Source organism: Anabrus simplex, chromosome 1, assembly GCF_040414725.1.
Source record: "Anabrus simplex isolate iqAnaSimp1 chromosome 1, ASM4041472v1, whole genome shotgun sequence".
In the NCBI taxonomy this organism is placed as follows: Eukaryota; Metazoa; Arthropoda; class Insecta; order Orthoptera; family Tettigoniidae; genus Anabrus; species Anabrus simplex.
In genome coordinates this window covers 1,635,979,840-1,636,004,210 of record NC_090265.1, presented here as the reverse complement: position 1 = coordinate 1,636,004,210, position 24,371 = coordinate 1,635,979,840, and the positions used below count along the sequence as shown (strand labels likewise).

General features: G+C 43.8%; 1 protein-coding gene across 1 annotated transcript in view; it reads left to right on the top strand.

The window, feature by feature from the left end:
* LOC136881360 (myrosinase 1) overlaps positions 1 to 19,914 on the top strand; it is a 46,872-nt gene extending 26,958 nt beyond the window's left edge. Inside the window, exons 7-11 of the mRNA XM_067154147.2 lie at positions 11,778 to 11,925; positions 14,743 to 14,891; positions 17,440 to 17,574; positions 17,855 to 17,961; positions 19,659 to 19,914. Of these exons, the coding sequence (XP_067010248.2) occupies positions 11,778 to 11,925; positions 14,743 to 14,891; positions 17,440 to 17,574; positions 17,855 to 17,961; positions 19,659 to 19,785 (666 nt within the window). The 3' untranslated portion in view covers positions 19,786 to 19,914. The remainder of the gene's footprint in view (positions 1 to 11,777; positions 11,926 to 14,742; positions 14,892 to 17,439; positions 17,575 to 17,854; positions 17,962 to 19,658) is intronic.
* The last annotated feature ends 4,457 nt before the right edge of the window (positions 19,915 to 24,371 follow it).

Genomic DNA, 24,371 nt, shown 5'->3' with positions numbered 1-24,371 from the left:
CCGGAAAGAGCTTCGTGAACATGACGTTCCGCTAGCCTATGTGCGATGTAATCACAAGAACCGTAAGTTGTACAAAACGAACTTTACCTTCTACTATCAGTGTTGGAGTCTACCAAGGAGCAGCACTATCACCCATTCAATTCGTTTTGTACATGGACACAGTAGTATTTGATATCCAGACATCTCACCCATTGACAATCTTGTGTGCTGATGACGTGCTTTTTGCCAATCGCAGCTGCCGGACTTATGGATTTTACGCTGCAAATATCACCTGTGCGAGAATTGCTTCAGACTAATCACCAACAAAACTTAAGTTTTACATTACGACACACAAACCGATAGTGCCTATAGCAGGGAAGATCATCATCTCGCCATGACTACACAATTTAAAAACCTCGGTTTGCTTATCACTTCAGATGGAGATACATTTATTGACTCCCGAACACGAGTTAATCCTGTGTGGCCAAAATGTTGTCAAGTCTCCAGAGTGCTAAGTGATAAAAAAAAGTACCTGACGATCTAAGGGTAAGGCAGGTCCGAACCTCCGCTGAGGTGCTCCTGAGCCGGAGTTTACGTGCGGTAGGGTGGCCAGTTCCTTTCCGCTCCTCCATTCCCTTACCCCCACCAACAGCGCGTGGCAACCCATCCAACTCCTGACCACGCCCAATGTTGCTTAACTTCGGAGATCTCACGGGATCCGGTGTTTCAACACGGCTACGGCCGTTGGCTGACGATCTAAAAGGAAACGTATATGTCTATGATTCTCACAGTGGCCCTATACGGCTCAGATTGCTGGTCAGCATCAACAAAGTACGAGCAGGCCCTCCGTGTAATGCAGATTAAGATGTTACGTCGGTCTGTGCATGTTACAAGGCTAGACTGCACCAAGAATTATAATGTAAGGACACGGATGGGAGTGACATCCATTACAAATAAAATGGGTGAAGCACGACTTCGGTGGTACTGGCACATCACTATGGCAAGAACTCCCCTCCGATGTGATAAAGTAGGAATTAGATATCGTGGCCACCCGCGGAAACGGTGGCTAAACAGGTTCAAGGAGGATACGGAAGTGACTGGCCTCAGACCGGAAGATGACTTCGTGAGAAGGAAGTAGTGAACGGTGATCAGGCGAGCAGACCCTGTACTGTTGTAGGGTACACCTAGGAAACAAGGGAAGAAGACATTTAGGTTGTCGGACTAGAGCCACTGTAATTGGCTGAGAGAGTTTTCTATGCGGTATGGGTCATGAAGCTTTATGGTTGGCCGATATGATGATTTATTATTCACGAGACTCCACATTTTGAACAGCAGCAACGGAGGCACGAGTCTTATAAAAGAGAACGTAGAAGATGCGAAATTTAGAGAAAATACAGCACCAGCTTCTACATCAATAAACTTGTTAGATTTGATACCGGGCGAGTTGGCCGTGTGGTTAGGGGCGCGCGGCTGTGAGCTTGCATCTGGGAGATAGTGGGTTCGAATCCCACTGTCGGCAGCCCTGAAGATGGTTTTCCGTGGTTTCCCATTTCCACACCAGGCAAATGCTGGGGCTGTACCTTAATTAAGGCCACTGCCGCTTCCTTCCAACTTCTAGGCCTTTCCTTTCCCATCGTCGCCATAAGACCTATCTGTGTCGGTGCGACGTAAAGCCACTAGCAAAAAAAAATTTGATATATCAGCATTGTGTTCTATAGGGCTTTATTTTTAATTAACTCGTGGCCAATGCGTTCGTCTCTCCGCCATCAAGCGCGCGTGAAGGGTGCACTCTCGGACTTCCTGTCTTAAATACTATGTATTGTACCTTATCCTGTCTGCTGTTGACTCCGGCTGGACAGCGTTAAGATCACGGCTTGTTGGATAGTAAAGAATGGGTTCCTAAAATATAACTGGCAGGACAGTGATCAAAGTACCGGTACATAGTTGTGAATGAGAACTCAACGAAGTAGGCTAAGGTTGGGAAATGTAATGAGAATAACAAAAAATCTGGAATAAATTCCCACTAAAGGCTGTACAAAATACATAAAACCCTCGCGCTCTTATTTGAGTGATGGGTCCACTGCTCATATTAATTTAACCATCGTCTTTATTTTGTGGATACGTGAGATACCTTCTAGTTCATGAAAACGTTATGATATTTCTAGTCTGAACAGCTGGATTTTTACAAATAATGATTCATCTATTTAATACGGGAAAAACTAGATAGGTTTGCACGTTTACATTAATTAACATTTAAAACACAAACATAATAACATTTGTCCAGGACCGCCCTAAACACCCCGAAAATAATCACTGACTCTAGATATGACGCGGTTTCATATTTCAGTTGAACGAGCACAGAAGCTCACTCCCCTTTGTACGCTTACGAGCTTATTCCCAGCTATATCAAGGGCAAAACAACAATAAAATGGCAATAAACACCGTAAGAAAACTTCAAAGAAAACACTCACAAGTAAATATACATACAGGCAATACATTCATCATGGGGGTTAACGTATCGTAAGTCTCGTGGCTGGAGGCGATCCCAGGTCATCGCCTCGGAGCTAGTGAAAACTGAGACAATGTCGTATTCGGCTGCTCCCATTTTCTCTGTAGCCCGTTCCTTTAAATACTCAAGATAAACAACCTTCCCTGGGACGGACTGGGAGGAAACAGCACGGACAGACATGTGTTCCGTGGTCTACAACACTCTTTCAAAGGGAGGTTTAGGCGCTATTGACATTCATTCCTCGCCTCGTGATCTTTCATTCTTTCTCTTCAAATTCACCCTTGTTCATATTTCTACCATAATTTCTTTTATCGCATGCTTCCTATATCATGGGCCTCGGTTCATATTCCTTGTAATATTTCCTACCTCAGAACTCTTGTTTTATATTTCTCGTAGCATTTCTCATCTTAGAACTCTTGGTTCATATTTCGCGTAGTACTTATTATCTTATAACCCTGTTTTCACATTTCTCGTAGTATATCTTATCGTAGAGCCCTTAGTCCATATTCCTTGCATGCATGTTAACACTATGTTCCCTAGACGAAATCCCTCGTCGTAATATTTCTTATTTAATTGGCCGTTGTCCACGTCTCTCGCTGTACCATGAGTCACCTTGCCCGAATATCTGAGGACTCTACTTTGTTAACGTTGGTCCGCCCTGTTATCCTTGTAACCGTCCAGGCTTCTCCAGCCCTACTAATTTAATATAATATCATTTTACGCGATATCATTTGATATCAAGTTTATCCGCCAACGGCAATTATTTAAAATAACATATTTATTCAACGTCAATCATTTGTAATCAAGGCTTTTTGGAATCATATTGTATATATATAATAACATCGTTTTATTATTTAAAGTATTATATTATGTAGGATAGGAATTCATTATGTTGTAAATACGGTCAATATGTTGAGACATAGTTGTTTTCATTTCATCTCATGTTTGTGTATACGGAGGGTTATTCTTGAAGCTTGGGATTTTGCGTTAGTCATGGGTTTATTTTATGACCGAGGCTAGTAAACAGCGACCCGTGCGCGAGGCTTGCAAAGCTGGTCAGCTATATCTTCGCCACGCCTTCTGGACTTGTCGAGGAGGAAGAGAAGGGGAGTTGATGCTTCGATCTATCGAATCAGATACTTCGTTGTATATGAGTTTTGAGATTGAACTGTTACCAAGAGTGGGGGTGAGCCCGGATATATACTGATTCTCAAAACGAGAACGGGACCTTAAGGCCTTACCTTAAGACCTTACAACCGTACGACCTTACAACCTAACTACGAGATACTCCATCACTACTACTTCAACTGTGAACATCTATTTTGAACGACGTGATTTGATTTTTGAAACAGTGTGTGGTCGCTCCGCGACATAGTTACTTTTGTACAATGTGTTGTCGCTGCGGTAATGTTATCGGATCTACGAGAAACGAAACAAGCTTATGGCTTGTGTGATATTCAGTAAATATTGTGGACGAAGAACTATGTTTAGTTCAAGTCTACGGAATTTGGTACAAGTCTGTACCGTATAAATAGTATAGCTCAGTTGGATTGAGATTTCTACTAATATGGAAAAATTCATATCTCTGAATTTTCTGCTCTTACGATCACAGCTGATCAGTTTTTACAAGTATAGGGCCAATGTCTAATTTAAAGACTAGGCATGTAGGGAGTGTTAGTCCAGATAGCCCGTACCATATCAGAGAAGGAAGGAAGGATGTCCATGCAGCAGAGTCTACATCGAGAAGAAGAGAACGAGTAACCACGGAAACCAGATGACTTCAACGGAAGCTGAAATTGGTAAGCCTCAATTAGATAAAGCAAGCAATAGTAAATTCAGTAAATTATAAATTCCTCCACGCTTTAAGGAAACTTTTCCGATTCATCTCATTTTTTTTGTATAATAAATTCATTTGTATTTTATATTGCGTTAATTTTCTTTCTTAAGCGATACTTAATGGTTAATTATTTAAAATCCTACCCCTGTGATCTAAGTATAAGTCTCTATGCTAGTAAATATAAATTTTGGTTTACAGTTTTATTTTAAAACTATAACCATGGCGCCCAAACATTACATAGAGAAATGGGGAACCATGGAATGTTAATTGTTTCTATTTGCGTGGCAATTTGCGGGCAAGCCACAAATAGTTTATTTAATATTCATGTGTCCCAAGATAATAACTTTCATCTCCCCAAGTGTTATGACGAGGTGGAACAGTTACATCCTATCACTTCAAATCACTGTAAATTCATGCAATTTCTATCGTTAGGTTGTCTATCCCTCATATTGATCTATTTCCAGATACCAATAGCTACAAGGCTCTCTCGTCCTTGGTCGGTTTTAGGACCCTAACTCTCATATCTCATGTCATTAAACACGATACGACTAACCAGCGAACAAACCACAAACATATAAACTAGTCTAACACATTTCCCTCAAAACCAATAACCTAATCCAACATACAACACTATACACACAACTAATCCTTAGCCTGTCTAATTTACTATTCATTTGCCTTGAAGCTTAATTAAAGGCGTATTTACAAACAATTAAGAGAACCCTACTAGTCTAAACCCAGGATAATATCTGTTCAGACTTAACTTCTTCATGTGATGTCGTCAGGCTCCATCGCTTTGGATCTCGGCGACACTTAGCGCATCATTGCAACCTGGCAGTTTATGGTTCGAATCCCTCTGGCACGTTCTCCACTGCAATCCATAGCGATGTCGTCTACTCGGCCGGAAAGAAGTTGAATGGCCTCGTTTTCCTCAGCCGATGCTGCTATCACTCGTACACCTCGTTCAACTCGTTCAATTCGTTCAATTCGTTCTACTTGGTTGAGCGCTATTGATCACTGTAATCAGCCTAGAAGCATTTGCTGTCACCTGAGCGTTACGACACTGTCATTGACTTCACCATCACGTAATACGTTAATGGATTTCCCTGCTATTGTAATCGAACTACGCCCTTCTTTCGGCTTATAGTTTATAGGGTCTCTCCCGAATTAATTTCTACTCCCCGTTCCACCAGCATTAATGTCTTTGAATCTATTCCTTAAATTCTAAAATTATTCCGGATTCTCGCTGTCTTTTCAGAAAGCTTAAATGATGTTTTTTCCCGCTCTAGCGCACTGTCTTATACTTTTGAAACCGACTTTCAATCTATTAGGTCGTGTTACGTACATTTAGTACGTGTTGAAGAGATGTTAAGTACAGAACAAAAATGGCCAACTGGCCCAAACCTCCAGATTTCGCGTCGGTTGCTCTACCAATTGAGCTATGGTGGCCTAGGTAATCATTGTTCCGTTGGAAAGGATCAAAGCTACAGGTCTAGTACTACTACCATCACACTGTAGAGTGCGTTTGAGTTGCCCATTGAAGGCCAAGTCAATGAATATTGAATTTTCACGAACGCACTGTAATCGAAACCGACTTTCAATCTATTAGGTCGTGTTACGTACATTTAGTACGTGTTGAAGAGATGTTAAGTACAGAACAAAAATGGCCAACTGGCCCAAACCTCCAGATTTCGCGTCGGTTGCTCTACCAATTGAGCTATGGTGGCCTAGGTAATCATTGTTCCGTTGGAAAGGATCAAAGCTACAGGTCTAGTACTACTGCCATCACACTGTAGAGTGCGTTTGAGTTGCCCATTGAAGGCCAAGTCAATGAATATTGAATTTTCACGAACGCACTGTAATCGAAACCGACTTTCAACCTATTAGGCCGTGTTACGTACATGTTGTTCTGTACTTAACATCTCTTCAACAAGTACTAAATGTACGTAACACGGCCTAATAGGTTGATTACAAAGCGGTCGTGAAAATTCAATATTCATTGTAATATACTTTAATTATTGTCTCTTGATTCGCGCACCGTAACATAGCCCAACCACTCCTTTCCACAAATACTTTGTAGGGTAAAGTTAAGTAACTCCGTGATACTAAGCTTTCTCTGCTAGGGATTCGGAAACTTTAGACTACGGTTGTTTTCATTTGTTTCATGCGAAAGAGGGATGTCCTACGAAGCATTTCTTACATATATATTACAAATATCTACATGTTATTTCTAGGAATTAACTTACAAATATTGGTAGTAGAAGTAGGTAACTCCGTGATATTAAAGTTACTCCGTGATAGTGTTCAAGTTACTCCGTGATAGTATGCTGCTTACCATTAAGAATACTTTTTAATCATGGAAACTAGTTTTTTATGTAATGGAAGTGTTCAATTAATATTAATAAGTTTCAGTTATCTTTTATTGGCCATATTGAAACTTTGTATCATACAAAAATAGTAATAAAGAAAAAAAGAGCCAAATATATTCCACAAAAAATATGCACAAACAAAATTCTGCTCTTGTTTTCAGTCTGCTTGACTGTCCTTAATCACTATCTGATTCCTGACAGCCATCACACATAAAATAGACATTATCTAACACTTTCTGGCACTTCACATGCGATCAGACATTACAGAACTGGCCTAGACTGATTTATCGTTTTCATAGATTTGCCCACTCCTGACGTCGTTGGCTTGTTGTGGTTTGGCGAAATTACCTTCGTAGAAGGGTCACTTCTTCTTCCTTTCTTCCTTCCTTCCTTCCTTCCTTTCTTTCTTTCTTTCTTTACACTCTGTTTGGCACGCAGGGAGTTCCAAATGTCTTCTAGAGTAGCCGTCAACTTTTCACATGATTCCTGCCTCTGACCCTGTGTAACAAAGTAAGGAGTAAATGCCATAGCGTCGCTTGGTTCTCTAACCTCATACCGGGTGGTCCACCCCAGCCCCTTGTGATTCAGTTTTATGCATCCCTTTACATTTACTATAATTCTGACAGACATCGGTCTCTCTCCCTAAATCGGGGTAATATAACGACATGTGTGTTCACGGGCTAGAAGACAGCAGGAATCGTGAGCGCCACTATTAATTCATTATGGGTACCTCGAATGAACCCGTAAAACGAGTACAGATACGCAGAACACGTACTTTAAAACAGGAGGTGGACGCACAGACCGGGAGCACGGTACTGTATAGGCTGGGAAGTGGGCGCCGTAGGTCAAGTGGCGCAGTAGCTCACGTGGCAAGCGGGCGGGGAGATATGTGATATTGGACAGTGTTCGAGGTAGGAGGTCGAATCCCACATAAGAATTCTTTTAACAGCCACCTGCCGGGGATGTGGTAAGGTTGCATACTTGATAGCTTTCAAGGACTGATTTGTTTATTTGACCCTTGAAAGACCGTATGTATCGTTGCATTGGGTATGTTGCTAGATTGGACGAGGATGAGGAGATGATGGTCTGTGACCAGTTAGCAACGTCGTATATATTCCAGACTTCGTAGACCACAGGTAGAGCAAAGTATCCCCCTTTGGAACGATAACAATATGCGACGTCAGGTAAGTATGTAGCAATTCGCAACACATTATTCACTGCCTCGAGATGTATTCCAGCGACGAGTATATGGCTATGTTACTTATCTATGAAGTAGCTAGACAGAATGCATACCAGGCACAACGCCTCTACCAAGAACGCTATCCCGATAGGCGACAACTGAGTGTGGAAAGACGCCTGCGGGATACTGCATCCCTGGGAAGGACACGGCCTGTTCGAGATCATCCCGTGAAATGAAATGAAATGAAATGGCGTATGGCTTTCAGTGCCGGGAGTGTCCGAGGACATGTTCGGCTCGCCAGGTGCAGGTCCTTCGATTTGACACCCGTAGGTGACCTGCGCGTCGTGATGAGGATGAAATGATGAAGACGACACATACACCAAGCCCCAGTGCCAGAGAAATTAACCAATTATGGTTAAAATTCCCGACCCTGCCGGGAATCGAACCCAAGACCCCTGTGACCAAAGGCCAGCACGCTAACCATTTAGCCATGGAGCCGGACATCATCCCGCGACGTCTGCTGACAATGAAGAGATCGTGCTTGACGCTGTCTGGCATAACTCTCATACTAGCACATGGGCCATTGCACAGGAGGCGAACATCAGGCGAGCGTCTGTTATGCGGATATAGCTTACTCACCCTTTTCAGCCGTACCATCTGCACTTACATCAGGAGCTCCATGGTCATGATTTGAATGCCCGGGTGGCGCTCTGTCAATGGATCCTACAGCATGTGGACACTGATCCTGCTTTTCTAGCGACTATCTTATTTACGGACGAAGCACGATTCCACAACAATGGAACAGTTAATTGCCATAATATGTATTACTGGAGTGTGGATAATCCCCATTGGGTGCGACAGACAGCTTTTCAGGTACAATGGGGCGTGAATGTATGGTGTGGAATAATTGGTGATCAACTCATTGCTTCATTTACTTTGAGGGCCATCTGACCAGCCAACGCTATCTGGGGTTTCTCCAAGATGAACTACCACCGTTTTTGGAACATGTGCCACTCCTTGACCGCTGCAGGATGTGATTTCAACATGGCGGAGCTCCACCGCACGCGGCAGTGGTCGTCCAGAACCATCTCCATGCGACGAATCCTGATAAATGGATGGGGAGGGTAGGACCCGTCCCCTATCCGGCCAGATCACCTGATCTCACATACTTGGATTTTTTCTGTGTGGCCATGTAGAACAACTGGCGTATGACAGGAGCCGGCCAGTCCTTGTCACCTTAGACAGCTCATCACCGAGGCATGACGATCCGTTTCGCCAGAGATATTGCAAAGGGCCAGACGGCCCTTATAAATCGCGCGCAGCTGTGTATCGACCACGGAGGTCGTCAGTTCGAGCAGGTGCTGCGTTAAACGACGTGGAAACCTGCAATCCTGTCACAAGTTTCCTAAGCTCTATCAATCCAGCTCCATACCCACGGCCCTTTTCAGGGCCAAATAAATCAGTCTGTGAAAAATACCGGTATTAGGTATACAACCTTGCCACACTCCAGGCAACTGGATTAAAAAGTATACTTGCATGGGACTTGAATCTTCTAACCATCGAGCACTGTCAACCCGGTATAAACTTCTGGGAAGACGCTATGCTCTGGCGAATCACCACCAAACACACGCTAAATCTTTGTGATGAGTCCGCGTCGGTTCCCACGCTCCTTAGAAAACAGTTATTTAGTACATTGGACACTAGTTAGCTGATCTTATCCCATCGAGAGAAAGAGTAAATTTAACCAATATTTTTCTTTCGTTCCACACTGGCAGAACATCGCTGGTAAGCGCATGTAATGAATTATTTTATTTCAATTCCACCACTGTACTTCCCGCCTTTTGTGGTAGAGTAGTGGCAACTCGATGACTCGTTAATAGAGGTAGAGACTAAACTGTAGTTTCCCACAACATGCTGGGGTCCCTGCACGTCATGGGTGGGCCACTATCGCGTACAGTGTCACTGTCTGGCTCTCCTAGCTTCAATCCCTGGCGCTAATACTTTACTGAGCTCGATAGCTGCAGTCGCTTAAGTGCGGCCAGTATCCAGTATTCGTGAGATAGTAGGTTCGAACCCCACTGCCGGCAGCCCTGAAGATGGTTTTCCGTGGTTTCCCATTTTCACACCAGGCAAATGCTGGGGCTGTACCTTAATTAAGGCCATGGCCGCTTCCTTCCCACTCTTAGCCCTTCCCTGTCCCATCGTCGCCATAAGACCTGTCTGTGTCGGTGCAACGTAAAGCAACTTGCAAAAAAAAAAAAAAAATTTAAAATTGCTAATACTTTATATGCATGAGGCGTTCATAAATAATTGTATCTTCCTACATTTATACGGTTCAGTATGCAATAACATAAAATACAATAGAGTCTTATTTTATAACAGATGCTGGAAGCGTCGTCTTCCTGGGTTATAAAGGCATTGAATCTGGAAAGCACATTCTGACTGACGTGAGTGAGTTCTTCCACTGTAATGTTTCTGATCTCATTCGTAATGTATCCAAAGTATGAGGATTTGTCTGATAAACCTTTTCTTTCCCATACAAACGACGAGCTCATTCGTACTTAAAATACTTTTTTTTTTAATTACATACGGAGATGCGCTGTTGTAATGAAGGCATGTTTGTAGATGAACAATCGAACAATCTAGGGTTTCCAATTCCGACTGAGCACTTGACATTGCAGGCTACAGACCGGTCAAGGACAGAACTGGTGCTATCGCGTGCCAGGCAGCGGACAAGAAAAATGCTCTGTCATCGGAGAAGAGTTAAAAATAATGCCCTGTATAATACTCTTCATTCCACCTCTGTGGTGTAGTGGTTAGTGTGATTAGCTGCCATCTCCGGAGGCCCGGGTTCATTTCCCGGCTCTGCCACAGAATTCGAAAAGTGGTACGAGGGCTGGAACGGGGTCCACTCAGCCCCGGAAGATGAACTGAGTGAGGTGGGTTCGATTCCCACCTCAGCCATCCTGGAAGTGGTTTACCATAGTTTCCCACCTCCTCCAGGCAAATGCCGGGATGGTACCTAACTCAGGCCACAGCCGCTTCCTTCCCTCTTTCTTGTCTATCCCTTCCAATCTGCCTATCCCCCCACAAGGCCCCTGTTCAGCATAGCAGGTGAGGTCGCCTGGGCGAGGTACTGGTCATTCTCCCCAGTTGTATCCCCCGACCCAATGTCTCACGGTCCAGGATACTGCCCTTGAGGCGGTAGAGGTGGGATCCCTTACTGAGTCCGAGGTAAAAAACCAACCCTGGAGGGTAAAGAGATTAAGATAAGATAAGATAACACAAGATAAGATAAGATAAGATAAGATAAGATAAGATAAGATAAGATAAGATAAGATAAGATAAGATAAGATAAGATAAGATAAGATAAGAGAATACGTAACATAGGTAAAAATTACACATATTTATAAAGTACACATTCTGAAAATAATCACGATTTCCATTAACTATTTGTTACAAAGGGGAGGGTGATTTATTAACGCCATTACTTTGATCGTCCGGCTACATGGCTAAATGGTTAGCGTGCTGGCCTTTGGTCACAGGGGTCCCGGGTTCGATTCCCGGTAGGATCGGTAATTTTAACCATCATTGGTTAATTTCGCTGGCACGGGGGCTGGGTGTATATGTCGTCTTCATCATCTTTTCATCCTCATCACGAAGCTCAGGCCGATTACGGGCGTCGGATCAAAAGACCTGCACCTGGCGAGCCGAAAATGTCCTCAGACACTCCCGACTAAAAGCCATACGCCATTCCATTCCATTCCATTCCATTCCATTACTTTGATCCAAAATATAGTAAAATGTAAGTAAGTTGGAACTGATAAAATCCACCCAAATGTCAATTTACACAGAAGTACAATGCAAAGCACTCCTATGAACTTTTCTTTCCTGTGTCAACAGCTTGGATTGTTCGCACACCCGATCTTCAGCAGTGAGGGAGACTACCCCGCCGTTGTAAGGGAGCGAGTTGACAGGAACAGCCAGGCTGAAGGACGGACACGTTCTCGTCTACCAGTCTTCAGCGAGGAGATGGTGGAGTACATCAAAGGTGAGCCTCACATGCAAAACGTTCAAATTCTGATTACATATTGTTGTTGTGTGATATAAGGCAGGGTGCTAAATAAGAAATAAGGGGTGGGTGGGGGCGAGAAGCAACATAGGTAATTTAATTACTCCCTCCCCGAGAAAAATGTAAATTGTAGATCTTTTTGTTTGAATTTTGTTGTTATAACGAGAATGACACACATTAGAACGTTATTCCAATCAGCTAAGAATTTTATGAGAGACTGTCGTTGTCTTAAGAAAGGCCAAACGAGGCGCGATTTGTCCTAAATTATTGTTTTATTAGTGAAACCTTCCTCTACCAGGGCTAAGTGTTGACTGAACAAATTTGTCGGTTTGTACACTGCTTAAGTGAATACTGTCTTATTGATCATCATCATCATCATCTGTTTACCCTCCAGGTTCGGTTTTTCCCTCGGACTTAGCGAGGGATCCCACCTCTACCGCCTCAAGGGCAGTGTCCTGGAGCTTCAGACTCTTGGTCGGGGATACAACTGGGGAGTATGACCAGTACCTCGCCCAGGCGGCCTCACCTGCTATGCTGAACAGGGGCCTTGTGGAGGGATGGGAAGATTGGAAGGGATAGGCAAGGAAGAGGGAAGGAAGCGGCCGTGGCCTTAAGTGAGGTACCATCCCGGCATTCGCCTGGAGGAGAAGTGGGAAACCACGGAAAACCACTTCCAGGATGGCTGAGGTGGGAATCGAACCCACCTCTACTCAGTTGACCTCCCGAGGCTGAGTGGACCCCGTTCCAGCCCTCGTACCACTTTTCAAATTTCGTGGCAGAGCCGGGAATCGAACCCGGGCCTCCGGGGGTGGCAGCTAATCACGCTAACCACTACACCACAGAGGCGGACCTGTCTTATTGATACCTATCGGAAACACACCCTCTCCAAGAAGTACAGGAGTGGTTTGGGGTAAGGTCAAACTACTTAGAGCAATAAAAAAATGAAATGGCGTATGGCTTTTAGTGCCGGGAGTGTCCGAAGACAAGTTCGGCTCGCCAGGTGCAGGTCTTTCTATTCGACACCCGTAGGTGACCTACGCGTCGTGATGAGGATGAAATGATGATGAAGACAGCACATACACCCAGCCCCCATGCCATTGGAATGAACCAATTAAGGTTAAAATCCCCGACCCGGCCGGGAATCGAACCCGGGACCCTCTGAACCGAAGGCCAGTACGCTGACCGTTCAGCCAACGAGTCGGACACTTAGAGCAATGACAAGGGAGGAGAGCTTCAAGTAATTTACGTTTTCGCCTGGGTTTCATTTGGACTTGTCAGAGTGAAACAGATGCGGCGTTTTTATTTTATAATGAAAGAATTCCCCCCGGGCAATTTTAGTGGGGGGGGGGACCTTTGAGATAAAATCGTCAGTGGGGAGGAAATCCCTCACCCCCCCCCCCACACACATGATTTTCGAGCACCCTGATTTAAGGAGCATCGAACAAGCTGGTTACAACCCCGCAGACTTACAAGGAACGTTCTAGAAGTACCTCACAGAAGATTAATTATTTAATAGAACAGGACGTTCAGTAGTAAACAGTGCATGTGGTACTCATTTTAGCTGCCTATAGCGGAAATAAAATCAGTACCTTACGCTTTGCTGACGACAGTGCCATTGCTAGTAGCGGAGGAGAGCTTGCTGATGTGCTGATAGCAGCGACGAACATTAGTCTAAATTATGGTCGAGAGATGCGAAAAAGACCAAAATAACAATAATTAGTCCACGGTGCTGATGATTGTGATTCTGGTTTTAAGAGGAAGCAGGCCCACAACTTGGCAACCAACCTCTATTAACACTAATCAGGAGGAAAATTGAAGGGGGTCCCACACTTCAAAAATGAAGGTATCGGCGAAAGAAACACAAGGGACGCAAAGACGTGAAAATGAAAGACTCACAAGGCCTCGACACCTACTACCGTCGGGGTCCGAAATGAACAAGAGTTGACCAAGGATGGTCGAATACGATAGATGAAAGTGAGGAGCCTGGCACAAGTAAGTGGAAGCACCGGGCGAGTTGGCCGTGCGCGTAGAGGCGCGCGGCTGTGAGCTTGCATCCGGGAGATAGTAGGTTCGAATCCCACTATCGGCAGCCCTGAAAATGGTTTTCCGTGGTTTCCCATTTTCACACCAGGCAAATGCTGTGGCTGTACCTTAATTAAGGCCACGGCCGCTTCCTTCCAACTCCTAAGCCTTTCCTATCCCATCGTCGCCATAAGACCTATCTGTGTCGGTGCGACGTAAAGCCCCTAGAAAAAACAAAGTAAGTGGAAGCAATGCCAGGACTCTGTTAAGGGCCCCGTGGTCCAACGCTCCCAAGTTAAGAGCCCCTGGGGCCCGTTTTTTGTCGCCACTTATTACAAGCAGCTGATAACCGTGGGTGTTATTCTACCGCCCCCACCCGTAAAGAGAGAATTGGTACACGAGCGTCTTATCGGAATTTTACTGTAATTGTGTCGGTTAAACGCCTAATGCGTCGCCAGAAATGTAACATGTTGATATTGTACAACATGATCTTTTCTCCGCTCTTTAGAATTGCGGCTATCTCCGCAGGCTTTGCGCACGTGGTCTTGGCATTCAGAAGTTAAAACTCATCACTGCTATCCAGAGGGATCTACGAGTTGTAATATTGTTATACCGTATGTGAAAGCATGAAAGTTCAATGAATAACGATTCATCCTGAATTCATTCACTTCTTTAATTTTCTACTACGATAATGGTCAGAACTGTCTGAACAATCCATTAAGCTACTAGACGGAAAAATTGGTCTCATTATTAAAATATTATTGTGATTTCCAGGAACTTACGACTTCTTCGCACTGAACCACTACAGCACTCAATTGATTGCTTCTGGAGAAGCCGGGAGGAAACCATCGAGATATCGTGATGCGGGGACTTTGTCTTCTGTGGATCCATCTTGGCCCTCGTCTGCTTCCAGCTGGCTTAAGGTAAACAGCACGCTTCCACCCAAATTCCAATTATATACATATTTGTTTGTTTTCTGATCATCTTTACCCAATTGTTCTTCTTTCTGTATCAACCATACATTCTTGGCTCGTCCGATAATTTAAATCCTAATTTGAGGGTAGAAACAGGGTTCCCTCAGACAAGTTAGTTAACGCAGGAGCTGTTGATATGAGAGGGTGTGAATGCGGTCAGGAAAGCAGCACAATACTGTTGAGATTGTTCATGGTCGTTGCTTTTCAGCCAGAATTCAACCTCCGTATCGTTCAAATATTGTTTGTAGGATGTAATACGTACTTAGGTTAGCTACTTCTAAGGATCAGAGGTGGAGCATTGATTCATAAACTGAAGTTTACAGGTTCGATGCCTCCCGATGTACGCGCATTTCGAAATTCATTATTATAATTGCTACCTCTGGTGTCGCACTCTGCGTCTCTGAGAGATGGTACCAAATAGGAGCGTTGGCTGTCAACAACCCGGTTCTTCTTCCCAATTTACTGAGGTCGTAACTTTATGTGAATTTGACGAAGTTTTACTGTCCTTCCCGACGCCACCTCTCTGTGGAGGTATGTATCCACTAGTGCGTGTTTATGTGGCGATTGGACAGTATGAGTTTTCAATGGGATTCATGTCGGGAGACTCGGACGCCACTAGCCGAAGTGTTGTAGGTATGGTTGAATAATGAACCAGAGGATTCTCTTCCGGTATTGTGTACCAGTCATATTGTCCTCTACGAAAACTAGTGGCGTCGGATGTCCGTACAAAATACCGACCCAAAACATGACGGATCTGCCTCCCTGATGGGCATGTTAGATGGTGTACAGGACTCTTCCTCGCTCTCTCCAAACCTTCCCTCGACGATTATCCGGCGTTAGACATATCGGCACTCATCCGTGAAGAGGACCCACTCCCATTCTTCCAGAGTCCAGTCCATTGCCTAGCCCCGCGGTGTTGGAGTGTACGTGCAGGTGCTCCCCAAGGAACTCTTGAGTGTAGGTGGTCCTTGTGCAGACGATTTCTGATGACTCATCCCTACCAGTTGTCTGCCGTAAAGAATTGTGCAGTTCTGTCAAGGTGTCTGCCGGGTTCCTGCGAGCCAGGATTGGCACGTAACGGTCGTCAGCTGCATCTGTGACCGCGGATGACCACTGCGAGCATGATCTTCAATGTTTTGTATTACACGATAGCGGCTGTATGTCCGGACAACATCGTTATGGTGTACACCAATCAGGAATACCGTGCGTGGTCTTTTTTCTGCACGTGGAATTTGTTTTCAAAATAGTCCGTTCCACCATCTGATATCGTAACCTAAATGCTACGCATAGATGGACTAAACTCGTTTGCACAAATATTGGACTGAACGTTTGGCAGTATTTGTCAAAATGTAACCGAAATAGACTGTTTGTCTGAGTTCTACGAGAGTTAGGAGTTCGCGCACTATTAGCCGGTACGACGTGGTCAACGCGACGAATCCTCTCGGCCTTGGCTCTCTTGGCTTTCTAGACTGTGACAGCTATTTTACCGTGAGATAGCTCCTCAATTGTTATCACGCAAACTGAGTGGACCTTGAACCACCACTCAGTCACAGGAAAAAATCCTTGACCTGGCCGGGAACCGAACCCGGGGCCTCCAAATAACAGACAGAATAGCCACACTTAGATCGCGGGGTCAACTGCTTATTTTTCTTCGTAGTTTTCTTCTGATTCTTCTTCTTCTTCTTCTGCTTCCTGTTTTGCTAGTGGTTTAACGTCACACTAACACATCGAATGTTTTCGGCAGCGGAAGGATGGGGAAAAGGCTAGGGTCGGGAAAGTGGACCCTATCGGCCATGGTACACACTCTCCAGAATGCAAGCTCACAGCTACGTGACCCCAACCGCAAGGCCAACTCACTCGGGTCTTCTTCTTCTACCCAGCTCGATAGCTACAGTCGCGTAAGTGCGGCCAGTATCCAGTATTCGGGAGATAGTGGGTTCGAACCCCACTGTCGGCAGCCCTGAAGATGGTTTTCCGTGGTTTCCCATTTTCACACCAGGCAAATGCTGGGGCTGTACCTTAATTAAGGCGACGGCCACTTCCTTCCTATTCCTAGCCCCTTCCTGTTCCATCGTCGCCATAAGACCTATCTGTGTCGGTGCGACGTAAAGCAACTTGTAGAATTACTTCTTCTTCTACTTCTTCGTCTTATTATTATAATATTTGATTACTGACTGGAAGACTAGCAGGTTCAAACCCCACTGTCGGCTGTCCTGAGAACGGTTTTCTGTGAATTCCCATTTTCACTTCCAGGCAAATGCCGGGAGAGTTGCTATTCGTAGGCCAATGCCGATTCATTCCATCTCATTACCCAATTTCTATCATCATTCATGTCATCTTGATTATCTCCTGAACTGAGATTGACGTCAGGAAGGGCATCCGGCCGTAATGCATGCCATATACTTTTATCTCACCTCATCTCCGCTCCCGTATCAGGAAACGGGATTAAAGGATATGGGTTTACCATGCTTCTGACAAATTTCTCATTGAATTTCAGGTGGTGCCTTGGGGATTTCGAAAGATGATCAACTGGGTGTACAGAGAGTATAATGGTGTCCCGATCTTGATCACCGAGAGCGGCTTCTCCGATCACGGCACTCTGAACGACACCGGCCGGATCAATTACTACACGGTGAGTGGTCTGCGCTATTGCCATGCCCCCTCCGTTGTTCTTTTTCTTTTTTGCTTTTGATATTATTATGAGAGAAATCGAAGGCAGTACTCATTCCTAAGTCTTGAAGTAAATTGAAGATGTATCATTAAATATCCTCAAAATCTGCTTTAAACTAATTGCTGATAACATTTCGCACTCCTTAACAATTGTTTGAAACCCATCCCGAAGGCTGTGTATATTTTTATTTGCCGTTTTCAGTTGATCATACGAGTAACTACTGTATTCGTGGTTGTTCCAGAGCTACTTGTCCGAGCTATTGAAGGCTGTTCACGAGGACGGCTGTAACGTTATAGGATACGCAGCCTGGAGCATCATTGACAACTTCGAGTGGAACAGTGGATATACGTGAGTAACTCTCAGTATGAAACATTTCTGAAAGTTGACGACTAAGCATAAGTAAAATGTTCAAAAATGGAGAAGAAAATGTATGAAAATGTTTTGCATTGCTATGAATACTCAGTGGAGGATTACAGCCAGCCTTGTACGGTACAGTGCTCTTCTCAAGACTCTTCCTTCCTTGAAATGTGTGAGGAGCCACTGTCGGATTCAAAAGTATGAATATTCGAGTTTAAGAGTCGATAGAATGCGAATGAATAGACCAATCTAAGACCTAATAACACTCCAACTTGTCACTTTTTGATCTTCTACTGACAAATCTCAACTTCAAAACTTCGATCATAAGTCAGTTTGAATATACACTGCCTGACAAAAAATGGAAATGGGGAACCACGGAAACCCATATTTAGACGCTATTCCGTCCTTTCCCATTTTTATACAAGGCTGTACCTTAATTAAGGCCACGGCCGCTTCCTTGACACTTTTAGCTCTTTTCTATCCTACCGTCGTCATAGGACCTACCTTTGTTGGTGCGACGTAAACCAAACTGTAAACAATACATTTTTCCACCTGGTTACTTTTATCCATGAAATGTTCGGCTCCATGGTCTTCGAGCCAAGGGATCCCGGGTTCGATTCCCGGCAGGGTCGGGGATTTAAACTTTCATTAGTTTATTCCTCTGGCTCGGGGTCTGCGTTCTTGTGCCGTCTTCATCATTACAATTCATCCCAGGTAGGGCACCACTTCGTAGACGCGCAGGTCGCCTATACGGCGTGAGCTCGAAAGATCTGCACCAGACCTCTCCGGAGCCACACGCCATTATTATTATTATTATTATTATTATTATTATTATTATTATTATTATTATTATTATTATTATTGAAGTGAGGGCGGAGGAAATTCGGAGGATTTCCACCTAATTTCGTATTTTGTGGAATCTTTCTAAAAATCAGAAAGATTTTCCAAAATTTCGGTGGACCTGACAGTACTGGTGGAGTCCCTTTAAAAACTAAGATCTAGCAAAATATGCTGGAGAAGACTATAATAGACATAATCAAAGACTCGTGCAGCAACCTTCACCATGTCCCTTCTTCGTTATGAACCGTCATCGTTCAAGATGAATCAATATTTCTCAAGTGTCTTTGTTTCATGCTTATTCTCCTCCAAACGTAAATTTAGAATTCAGGATCCATGTGATGAAATGAAATGGCGTATGACTTTTAGTGGCGGGAGTGTCCGAGGACAAGTTCGGCTCGCCAGATGCAGATCTTTTGATTTGACGCCCGTAGGCGATCTGCGCGCCATGATGGGGTTGAAATGATTATGAAGACGACACATACACCCAGCTCCAGTGTCATTGGAATTAGCCAATTATGGTTAAAATTCCCGATCCTGCCGTAAATCGAACTCACGACCCCTATGACCAAAGGCCAGAACGCTGACCATTTAGCCAGAGCAGGACATCCATGTGATCATTTACTGTCAATCAGGTGATGTTTCTTGAATAGGTAAACCTTATTCTGTCGACTTTGGAAGAGAAAAAGAGTTCCCCGTTGAGGGTCGGATAGGAAATATGAAAGCAAAAGAACTCTATAAGAATATCCTCATGGTCTCACAAGAAGCGACCTGGTGTAGGGATTATTTCAGATTGATAGTAATTTGTGAATAGATTCCGATTATTTCATATCCTTAAATTTATTTTTCAGGGAGAGGTTCGGTTTGTATCTCGTCAACTTCAGCGATCCAACGAGGCCCAGGACGGCCAAAGCGTCAGCCCAGGTCCTCAGGAACATCATCCGTACTCGACAACTACCCGACGAGTTCACCAGATAAGGACACGTCTGCTCTGTGTTCCTTTACAAACTGCCTACTTACTCAGATACTTACTTTTACATACTCTGTTTTTATTTGCACGCACATGACTGTGTATATTAATGAATATATACTGCGTATAACAGAAAATTCGATCAATTGAGTGTTTTTATTTAATAATATGTGTCTATAGTTTCTGAAGCCGGCCCCGTGGTGTAGGGGTAGCATGCCTACCTCTTACCCGGAGGCCCCGGGTTCGATTCGCTCCAGGTCAGGGATTTTTACCTGGACCTGAGGGCTGATTCTAGGTCCACTCAGCCTACGTGATTAGAATTGAGGAGCTATCTGACGGTGAGATAGTGGCCCCGGTCTTGAAAGCCAAGAATAACGGCCGAGAGGATTCGTCGTGCTGACCACACGACACCTCGTAAACTGCAGGACTTTAGGCTGAGCAGCGGTCGCTTGGTAGGCCAAGGCCCTTCAAGGGCTGTAGTGCCATGGGGTTTGGTTTGGTTTGGTATAGTTTCTGAAGCAGATAACGGGACACTTCCCAACATTGAGCACTTTGTAACCTCAACCTCCACTTACGTACGTTGTTAATGTTAAAATAACACACACGCAAAAAAAAAAAAAAAAAAAAGACTCTGGGGCGAAGCGACAGTAATTCATGCGTTCTTATGTTTGGTTGATTTCAGTTGTTATTCAATGTCGCTCTTTCCTCCATGCGACAAATTCGATGTTATACGTGATGCAACGAACATCAGAATCAGCTTGTGTTTTATTTACGATCGTATATCTGTGATAAAAGCTACTTATTGATAATTAAGGGGAGTTAAGTTTGATTACGTTCATTACAAATTCCAAGTCTTTAGACACTTACTTTTCTAGCAATGCGGCAGTAAACACATACTTGCATTTCGGCATATTGAACTGCTGCATTGCTACTGCTAAAACGTTTTTATTCCTCCTCTGAAGAGGGAGGCGGTCCTCTTAGACGGTGACGCCGTCTCTCAGGCCGGGAGATTTGTTACGGTGAAGGAGATGCTCGGAAAAGGTGAGAGGGTTGGTGGCCGTGACCTATACTAGGAACTGTTCCGGAATTCGCCTTAGTGCAGGAGAATAGAAAACCACGGAAACCATTCTCAGGAGAGCCGACGGTTGGGGCCAGCCTTGAGGACCAGCCCTGTCCCGTTTCTCGAATGCGGAGGCGTAGAGCCACGGGAGAGCCATGACCACCCCTTCTCTGCTCGGTTAGCCGGTCGGAGTACAGAGCTGTTCGACCACGGACAAACCGTGAGCATTTGTGGGCCGAGACCCACTCTGCATCTACTGACGAACTGCTGCAAGACCGTAGACTCCAAATAAAGCTGCTCAGAGAATGACCCAAAACAGAAGTGAGGCGAGGGTAGGAAATCCACTCAGTGGCTTTGCGATATTTGTCGTTTCTTTTCAGTGAAGCATGTAGAAAGGTATTGCCTGAAAATAGAGAGATTTGAGTGATTACATATTTTTAAAGCATTAAATTAAGTGTTACAACTTGACATGCATTTTAGAAAAGAGATGAACAGTAAATTGGATGAAAAACAATGTGGTTTCAGACCACCTTGGGCCCATAAAGACCAGATTTTCAGTATGCTTCAAGTAACTGAGCGAGAGGAATAACCAATTACATCCATGTTTCTTAGATCTGGAGAAGGCAAGTGATAAAATGCTAAGGAATAAACGGTTGGCCATATTGAGAGATTATGTTTTAGAGGTAGTTTATTCCAACCGACCGAGTTGGCCGTGCGGTTAGGGTCGCGTAACTGTGAGCTTGCATTTGCGAGATGGTGGGTTCGAATCCAACCGTTGGCAGCCCTGAAAATAGTTTCCCGTGGTTTCCAATTTCCACACTAGGCAAATACCGGAGGTGTCCCTTAATTAATGCCATGGCCGATACCTTCACATTCCTAGCCCTTTCCTATCCCATCGTCGTCATAAGACCTATCTGTGTCGGTGCGACGTAAAACAAACTGTATTGCAGTAATATGAGGCAAATCAGATTCTCTTTAATGCGTTAAATCGAAACAGTTCGAATCCCAACGTCGCGTTGGTAACCCTGAAGATGGTTTTCAGTGGTTTCTCATTTTCACACCAGGCAAATGCTGGGGTTGTACCTTATTGAAGCCACGACCGCAACGTTCCCAGTCCTAATACTTTTCCATCCTTACATCGCCGGAAATCTTCGAAGTGTTAGTGGAACGTTAAACGACCAGCAAAAATACAAAACTTTTTACACAGTGTCAAACTCCAATCACAGTCATCCTGTAATTGACGTGTTGAGAAGGCTGACTTCCAAGCTCAGAGCAGGGAGAGTTATGGGCATGTGCTCGTGGCACAACGGGAGCGAAAGCCACCTTTGACCCTGTTTTGGGGACGCTGTATTAAAAGACCATTTAGGCCCGGTTTCACAGTATAAGCTTAAGCCTTGGATCGGGCTTAACGGGAGCTTAAACTCTGGACGAGTTTCACAGTGGAGAGTGCAAGTGGTAAGCCGAGCATATCTGTGACTGGCTTAAGCTGTATGAAACTGAGGTTTAAGCTAAGGATTCAGTTCAGATGGTAGAGCGCTGGCCTTCTTATAGCCCAACTTGACAGGTTCGATCCTGTCTCAGTCCTGTGGTGACGGTGCTCAAATTCATAGTTAGTGGGACGTAAAACCAATAACATTAACATTAAATAACTTATATTTCTGAATATATTTCGAGGCTCGTGAAATAATACAGTTTCCGTGTTCCGATATACAGTAAAAGAGACAAAAATGTCGGTCGGTCTCTTGCTTTCTTGGCTTACGCTGCGTGAACCATCAACGATAGACCCCAAGTGTAAGCGTACGAATTGTAGAGCATAGAAACCTCTACAAAAAAAGTCCGCGATGGTATATACCTATTTCCAACCGTTTGCCCTCTAGAAGCGATTTTATGCTATACTCAGCGGTAAAAAAATATAACTCCTTAATATTAAATAAATATTTCGATATTATCCTCGAATTCCTCATCGAAATAAATTATTTGACCTCCTCCAGTATTTTATAAGGATTACAATAACCTTGTCAGGACATTATTTGCATGAATGGTTCAGACGTTATGGCCATATTAGACTGTAGTGGTAATACGTGTCAGTAGGACGGGCGAGTGACCTTTTTTAAACTTTATTTTTGTTACTATAATTGGAATCACATTTTCCGTTCATTTTTCTAAATTATCTTGGCTGATAAACGATGTATAACCTACAAGTCAATCAATCATAGGCTACGGATGTAAACAAAGATGAGAATTGAATCATTGCGCATGCGCAAGCATTACCAACTTCGGAGATGTTCAGCTTAGTAAAGCTGCACATGTTCCCCCTACTGTGAAACTCGTAGTGTTTAAGCCAAAGAGTAAGCCTTGCTTAAGCGGCGTGCGTGGCTTACTAAAGCTTCGGCTTAAACTCAAACTGTGAAACCGGGCCTTAAGAAAGCAACTGAAATACTACTTCAGTGCAGTAGAATTCAGTTAAGAATCGTAGAAGCGCTCATCACAGTGCACGCACCTGTGTAGAAGCTCTGGAATACAACTGGAATTCTGAAGAGCAACCTAGGATGGAGAATACGCAGGAAGGAAAGGAATGTACCAAATTTGCAATATGCACATGCGGGTCTCTAGCCCACAAGAGGTACAATATATGCAGGAACATAATTATCGGGAGGTGCAGTGAGTATGATAGGAAATTTTGCATTTCCAAGAATACAGTGATGTCAGTAGGAAAGAAACCCAAGAGGATTGAATGCCAGGTCGGGAATACAAAATTAGAACAGGTAGATCATTTCAAATATTTAGGATGTGGGTTCTCCCGGGAGGATGGTGGTCGTGGTGGTGATTATTGTTTTAACAGGAAGTGCAACTGGGAAACCATTCTCTCTTAACACTAATCAGAGGGTAAAATGGAAGGGGTCCAACACTTCCAAAAACGAAGGTATCGGCCAAAGAAAGACTAGGACCATGAAGGGTGCGAAAATGTAATATTCCCTAGGCCTCGTGAAAGTAATACCGTCGGGTGAGAGAGAATTTGAATTTATTGATGATGATTTACATGCCACTGAGGCTGAAAAGCCCCTTTATGTAGCGTTTCCTTATAACACAATACAGGTTTATGAATATACTAACTACATTTTATAATATTAAAATATTAAATTAAACATTAAACTTAAAAATTAAAATTCAGATACCAATTCCAATAAAATTAAAACATGTATAAGAAGTAATAAAGTGTATCGTTCAGCTTATTTAACATTTTAGACTACAATAACCTAAGAATATTGAAAACTGAAACAATTTTCTTAGAAATATACATATTTCTGATTGCGAGACACAAGAATGCCTGATCTCAGCCCCTTGCGTACTCCTCCAGGAAGATAGATGTTAAGGACTGCTTTACTTGGTTACAGTTCCTGTCATTTGCGAAACGGTGAAGATTAAAGACATTGAAGATACGGGATGCAGTGCAAACAAAAGATTTGTTAAATTTAGTGGTACTATGAAGGGGAATTTGAAGGGTAGTTTTTATAAACCTATTATTTCTGTTAT